The 7,474-nt window shown below is 36.5% G+C and overlaps 2 protein-coding genes across 5 annotated transcripts in view; both read left to right on the top strand.

Moving 5' to 3' along the window:
• The window catches only part of LOC104777402 (ABC transporter C family member 6-like), an 8,306-nt gene extending 7,134 nt beyond the window's left edge, over positions 1-1,172 (top strand). For 2 of the 3 annotated variants that reach the window (XM_010501667.2, XM_010501652.2), the window contains 4 exons: positions 12-273; positions 353-416; positions 504-743; positions 827-1,172. In XM_010501667.2, the coding sequence (XP_010499969.1) occupies positions 12-273; positions 353-416; positions 504-743; positions 827-945 (685 nt within the window). In that variant the 3' untranslated portion in view covers positions 946-1,172. The remainder of the gene's footprint in view (positions 1-11; positions 274-352; positions 417-503; positions 744-826) is intronic. The other variant, XM_010501660.1, reaches the window with a different exon arrangement.
• LOC104704582 (ABC transporter C family member 3) overlaps positions 3,325-7,474 on the top strand; it is a 14,422-nt gene continuing 10,272 nt past the window's right edge. The window contains exons 1-5 of one of the 2 annotated variants that reach the window (XM_019245919.1): positions 3,325-6,021; positions 6,120-6,206; positions 6,304-6,951; positions 7,038-7,202; positions 7,307-7,466. In XM_019245919.1, coding sequence (XP_019101464.1) covers positions 3,589-6,021; positions 6,120-6,206; positions 6,304-6,951; positions 7,038-7,202; positions 7,307-7,466 — 3,493 coding nt within the window. In that variant the 5' untranslated portion in view covers positions 3,325-3,588. The remainder of the gene's footprint in view (positions 6,022-6,119; positions 6,207-6,303; positions 6,952-7,037; positions 7,203-7,306; positions 7,467-7,474) is intronic. The other variant, XM_019245917.1, reaches the window with a different exon arrangement.

Here is a 7,474-nt window from a genome sequence, read left to right as displayed (position 1 = left end):
CATGGACTGACATGCACTTTTCCAGGAGGTCTAAAAACTGGAATAGTTGGAAGAACAGGATGTGGCAAATCCACTCTAATTCAGACCCTTTTTAGGATTGTAGAACCTGCAGCTGGAGAAATCAGGATAGATGGAATAAACATCTTGACCATTGGGCTGCATGACCTGCGTTCTAGACTAAGTATCATACCTCAAGATCCAACCATGTTTGAAGGCACGGTTCGTAGTAACTTGGATCCTCTTGAGGAATACACTGATGACCAAATCTGGGAGGTTCGTTGGCTCTTGTTTCTTTCAGTGTTTCTGCAGATAGCAAAAGGAAGGTTCTCACGTGATTTTCTTGTTCTTTCAGACACTAGACAAGTGTCAACTTGGGGATGAAGTAAGGAAGAAAGAACTAAAGCTAGATTCCCCTGGTTAGTATAAATAAATAAAAAATTGTTGAGAAGAGTATCTTGAATCTCTTTGACATAGATTTATGAAAGGGATCTCTTATATTTCAGTTAGCGAGAATGGACAGAACTGGAGTGTTGGTCAGAGACAACTGGTGTGCCTGGGAAGAGTCTTGCTCAAGAGAAGCAAAGTGTTGGTTCTTGATGAAGCCACTGCTTCTATCGATACCGCTACTGATAATCTGATCCAGGAGACTCTGAGGCAACAGTTTTCGGATTGTACAGTGATAACAATCGCACACAGAATATCTTCTGTTATAGACAGCGATATGGTCCTGCTCCTAGACCAAGGTCCTGACTTTGATCATACACTTCTATTTACAATTTATAATCAGAAGACTAGTGTTTTAACTGTTTATGTATCCTTATTGAAGGTCTTATCAAAGAACATGATTCACCGGCGAGATTGCTTGAAGACAGGTCGTCATTATTCTCAAAGCTTGTGGCGGAGTACACAGCGAGTTCTGATTCCAGATCCAAAAGAAACTGTTAGAACCAAAGATCCATAAAAACGGGACCAAACAAGTTTGTTTACCGTCTTGCCTTTGTCGTGTTTCTATTTTATTTGTGATCAGACGTTTGTGCTCTACTTTTTTAGCTGATGAAACTTCCATGAAAGTGGCATAATTAAATTGGCAAAAGTAAAAAAGTTTGGACATTAAAAGATTTTAAAAGTAGACTTGGACTTTTTTTTTATAGTCCAGTGGCTGTGACCACATACATGCACAAGGCTCCATACCGTGGTAAACTAACGGCTTACGGAATGATAACATGATTATTATTAGAATATATAGACTTGGTGGTATCTTTGAATGCTGACGATATTATTAAAATCATAGTTATGAAAAGTATATACAATATTAATATAGTGAGATTGAGTGTGATGTTATTGGGACAGGCATTGACTGACAAAAACAGAGACTTATCACTTCCTTGCAGCCCAATCCTCTAGGAATCTTGTTGATTTTCTTCCCAAGAAATTTGTGCACTATGAGACAGACAACTTTTCAAATAAATCTTAACCCCACAAAAAAAATGATAATTTAGTTGTTGGGCTATGATATGCCTTGTGATTAGTTATGTTAAAAATAGGATATATACATTTCTTAATTGTTGTGTGTCGAATTTCACTTTTAAAGAAGCTTAAATTACGTTTTGTTTGATGTCACAGTCCAATAGTTTCTATATTCAAAGATCTAAAAATTAAAATCTTAAGAGTTATGTGAAATGTGATAATAGATTTTAGGTTTCAACTTCAAGTTAACACAAGTCAAAAGAGTAGATGAATATTCCACGAAATACGAAATTAGTTTGTATACGATGATACCATATAACCTATCGATTATTATTAATGTATGACTCATAATACAGTATGAGTATGACACAACTTTATTTAAAAGGAAAAAAACGTACATCATCAGACACACATGGATGGATACTAGTTGAAAGGTCAGCTAAGCACTTTGCTTTGGAAAAAAAGGGAGAGACCTCTATCTATCTATTCTATCCTTTGTTACGAGACTTAATTATCAATAAAGATTTTTTTTTTCTATTAAAGTTTTAAAAAATCGTTTTTTCTCTTCTTTTCTATTTATATTATTTTTTAAATGTAAGAGCTGCAAAAGTAGATATGAGGACAAAATTAAGCAAAGTAAGTTAAAATACTTGGAGAGGTGTAGAAGAAGAAAAATACAAGAGTTCTATTAACTTGTAAGGTACCAAGTACCAAATTTTGTTTTTTTTCTTATTTTTTTCTAAATCCTTCTTCTTAAAAAATTCTTATCAATATGGTAAAAAAAAACATCCCCTGAAGTACACAACATTATTTTGTAGACTATATAATTTTAATAAGTTGGTTACAAATATGTTATACATTAATGATAAAATAATTAGTTACAAATAAGTTATACCAAAAATCTTAAAGAAAATATTCTAAAAAATCATATCATCTAACTTACCATATTAATTTTCTTTATTAAATTATTCATCAAATAAAATCTTTTGATATCTAACTTAACATATTAATTTGTTAACAATCATTATACTTCACCTTTTATTTTTATATATGAGTCTATTTTGTGAAACAAATAAATTATCATATTATTTATAATAATTAAAAATAATTTTATTTCCGGATATACCATAAGTTGAATTTTAAAAACAAATATAAATTCTTCAATATATAAAATATTCAAGATTTAGTAATATTATTCTTTAAATATAAAATCAATTGAATTAAAATTTTTACTGAGTAACATATCAAAATTTGAATATTTAAATTCAAATTTACAAAATTATGTCTTATAATGACATTCAAGTCATGATGTAAAATATAAATTGTTAAAATAACTTCACATATATAACCTAATACAACATATTAAATTTTTATTTTAAAATATAAAATATACAAAATTTCGTTTAAAATAAAATTTAACCAATGTTATAGCACGAGTAATTATATAGAATCATTAACAATATAAAACTTACAAAATAAGTGTCTTTTTTTTCAAGCCATCATATTTAGCATATGATTTATTGCATAATGTTTTATCCAAAAAAACTTTTAAAAACAATCTCATAAATTATATTTTATATAAAAATTATAATATAAATAAAATGAATTTTAACCCGTGTTCTTAATCTAGTGTAAGAGCAACAAAATCAAATCAGCTAATAATAATCTTTAAGATTGGAAAACAAAAACATGGTACAAAAATAGAGATATAAAAAAACGAATATCCTTTTTGGCTTTAAAACAGAAACAAAATTCAGATTTTTTCCAACATTTTAAAATTATAATTAATTAAAAAAATCGAGATTGTCAAAAAAGACCCGTGTGAATATGGAAAAATAAAAGAACCCTCACGTTTCCAAAGTGCTCTGGTGGGGTTTTGAGAGAGGAGGGTTGTCATCTTTCTTCTTCTCCTTCTCCTTCTCCTTCGTCTTCTTCCTCTTGGCTTCGTGAGCGTGCTCTCCAAGGGATACTTCTGTCTACATCATCACTCCACTCTCTTTTCTATAAGTAGTCTCCTCCTTGAGAAAAAACTCAATCCAAAATTATTAAATTAACAACCTTTTTCTCAAATCATTGGAAAAACAGAGAGAAGAGAGAGAGAACAAAGAGCAAAAAAAAGACATGGACTTTCGCGGTTCCACGACGGGTAACGGTATGTTAGCAATGTTGTTATCGTTTTCGGAATCTATTTTGCCTCCGGATCCTACGTCCTTCCTTCTGAAACCCCTTTTCCTTACATGGGTTTCCGGTTTCTTACACGCGGTTTTGTTGCTGCTCCTGTTTTGCTCATTCGTGCGTGATAAAATTAGGGGTAATAATAATAATGGTTATTCTGCTGTTACGGAGAGCTTAAAAGATAGTAGGGGTTTTGGGTTTAAGTCGGCTCTGTTTTCTAGTTTAGCCTTATCTCTGCTTAATCTGGTGTTGATGTCGTTGAGTGGTTTCTATTGGTACGATAGTGGTTGGTCGGATAATGACCAGCTAGTTTCTTCCCTCGGGTTTCTATTGGGATTGGTTTCTTGGGGGGTTTTGTCGATTTGTTTGCATCACTGTAGGGGTTATGAGGATAAAAAGGCTCCCTTTTTACTTAGGATATGGTTGTGCTTCTATCTCGTGGTTTCTTGTTACTCTCTTGTGGTAGACTTTGTTCTGTACAAGAGACATGAGACTGTATCTAGTCACCTTCTAGCGTACGATGTTCTTGCTTTTAGTATTGCTTTGTTTCTCGGTTATGTGGCTTTCTTCAAGAAAGATAGAAGCAACGGCAATGGAGTTTTGGAAGAACCTCTATTGAACGGTGGTGATTCTAGTGTTGTTGTTGGTGGTGGTGGCGTTGAGTTGAATAAAACCAATGGGAGTGGTGAGGCTACTCCTTATTCGAGAGCTGGCATTCTCAGTCTTTTGACTTTCTCATGGATGAGTCCATTGATAGAAGTTGGAAATAAGAAGACCATTGATCTAGAAGATGTTCCACAGCTTCATGATAACGACAGCGTGGTTGGGTTAGCTCCTAAGTTTAGGAGTATGCTTGAAGCAGCAGATGAGGGACAGAGAAGTGGCGTTACCACGTTCAAGCTTATAAAGGCGTTGTTTTTTTCGGCTCAGTGGGAGATTCTAGTGACAGCATTCTTTGCTTTCATCTACACGGTCGCATCATATGTTGGGCCAGCACTCATTGATACTTTCGTTCAATACCTTAATGGACGTAGACTGTACAACCATGAAGGATATGTGCTAGTCATTACTTTCTTTGTTGCTAAGTTTGTGGAGTGCCTGTCACAGAGACATTGGTTCTTTAGGCTACAGAAGGTTGGCATTAGGATGAGATCAGCCTTGGTCGCGATGATATATGATAAGGGTCTGACCCTTTCATGCCAGTCAAAGCAAGGAAGCACAAGTGGGGAGATTATAAATTTCATGACGGTGGATGCTGAGAGGATTGGTGATTTTAGTTGGTACATGCATGACCCCTGGATGGTTTTGTTACAAGTCGGTCTGGCTCTGTGGATCTTGTATAGAAATCTTGGACTAGCATCAATAGCGGCTTTAGTTGCTACCATTTTAGTAATGCTTGTGAATTTTCCATTCGGGAGAATGCAAGAGAGGTTTCAGGAGAAGTTAATGGAAGCTAAGGATAGCCGGATGAAATCAACATCTGAGATCTTAAGAAACATGAGGATTCTCAAACTTCAGGGGTGGGAAATGAAGTTTCTGTCCAAGATTTTTGAGCTTCGGAAATCTGAGGAAGGATGGCTGAAAAAGTATGTGTATAACTCGGCTGTTATAAGCTTTGTTTTCTGGGGGGCTCCTACTATTGTGTCAGTCTGCACTTTTGGTGCTTGTATACTTCTCGGTATCCCCCTTGAATCAGGAAAGATACTCTCCGCACTTGCAACCTTCAGGATTCTACAAGAGCCTATCTACAATCTTCCCGACACTATCTCCATGCTTGTGCAGACAAAAGTCTCTCTTGATAGACTTGCAACCTATCTTTGTCTGGACAATTTACAGCCTGACATTGTAGAGAGGCTCCCCAAGGGAAGTTCAGACATGGCGGTGGAAGTTATCAACAGCACTTTATCTTGGGATGTCTCATCCGCTAACCCAACTCTAAAAGACATAAACTTCAAGATCTCTCCTGGGATGAAGGTTGCAGTTTGTGGTACTGTTGGCTCTGGGAAATCGAGCTTGCTTTCATCTTTACTAGGAGAAGTACCCAAGATATCTGGAAGTCTTAAGGTTTGTGGGACAAAAGCGTTTGTTGCACAATCTCCTTGGATTCAGAGCGGTAAAATTGAGGACAACATCTTGTTTGGTAAACCTATGGAAAGAGAACGATATGATAAGGTTCTTGAAGCATGTTCTTTGAGTAAGGATCTGGAAATACTTTCATTCGGTGATCAGACAGTTATTGGAGAACGCGGCATCAATTTGAGTGGTGGACAAAAGCAAAGGATACAGATTGCACGCGCTCTCTACCAAGATGCGGATATCTATCTGTTTGATGATCCATTTAGTGCTGTGGATGCACACACTGGGTCACATCTCTTTAAGGTACGATCTTCTGTCTTAGCCATTAGTGTGATTGTGATCTCCCATTCTGTAATACAATCAGGTTATCAAATTGATTCTCATGCTCACACTTCTTTCAGGAAGTCTTACTGGGGCTTTTGTCTTCCAAATCGGTTATATATGTAACCCATCAAGTTGAGTTCTTACCTGCTGCTGATCTTATACTGGTATGTAATTAGTTTACTGTCTTTATCTTCTGTTATCTATATGAATATTGTATACTGAGAATATGAAACCATCCAAAATCGATTTCTTATGCCTCAGGTCATGAAAGATGGGAGAATCAGCCAAGCTGGAAAATACAGTGATATCCTCAACTCTGGAACTGATTTCATGGAGCTTATAGGTGCACATCAGGAGGCTCTGGCAGTAGTTGGTTCTGTTGATGCCAATTCTGTTTCAGAGAAATCAGTTTTAGGCGAAGAAAATGCTGCTGTGAGAGATGCTTTAGGTTTCGATGGGAAACAAGTATGTCAAGATCCGAAGAACGATAAAGTAGATTCCGGGGAGCCCCAAAGACAAATTGTTCAAGAGGAAGAGAGGGAGAAAGGTAGCGTCTCTTTGGATGTGTACTGGAAATATATCACACTAGCATACGGAGGAGCTCTTGTGCCTTTCATATTGTTGGCGCAAACTCTCTTTCAGCTTCTACAGATTGGAAGCAACTATTGGATGGCTTGGGCTACTCCTGTTTCTAAGGATGTGCAAGCTCCTGTGAAACTTTCCACGTTAATGATTGTGTATGTGGCTCTGGCCTTTGGAAGTTCCCTCTGCATTCTTGCTAGAGCCACTCTTCTTGTCACCGCTGGTTACAAGACTGCCACTGAACTGTTTCATAAAATGCATCACTGCATTTTCCGTTCTCCTATGTCCTTCTTTGATTCCACTCCAAGTGGAAGAATCATGAGTAGAGTACGTCGCTGGCCACTATAGTTATTTGAGGATTTCCATATATATCTTTTTGGTAATCTATGTGTTTATTTGTTTTCCTTCTGTAGGCTTCCACCGACCAGTCTTCAGTGGATTTGGAAATACCGTATCAATTTGGATCAGTTGCTATCACAGTCATTCAGCTTATTGGAATCATTGGAGTAATGTCTCAGGTTTCTTGGATGGTTTTTCTCGTCTTCATCCCTGTGGTTGCTGCCTCTATATGGTTACAGGTACTTTCAATAAACTTTACAATCCAGTCCTCCACAAGAGTTGTTGATTCTAGCAAAGTTTATTCAAGTGATGAAGTTGTGACAAAAGGCTTTCAACTGTGCAGCGGTATTACATAGCTGCAGCACGAGAACTTTCGCGGTTAGTTGGAGTATGCAAAGCCCCTCTGATTCAGCATTTTTCTGAAACGATCTCAGGGGCGACAACCATCAGGAGTTTCAGTCAAGAATCTAGATTCCGTTCTGACAACATGAGGCTAAGTGATGGTTACTCT

This window comes from Camelina sativa, chromosome 1 (genome assembly GCF_000633955.1).
Source record: "Camelina sativa cultivar DH55 chromosome 1, Cs, whole genome shotgun sequence".
NCBI classification, from domain to species: Eukaryota; Viridiplantae; Streptophyta; class Magnoliopsida; order Brassicales; family Brassicaceae; genus Camelina; species Camelina sativa.
This window is presented reverse-complemented; position numbering and strand designations above follow the sequence as displayed.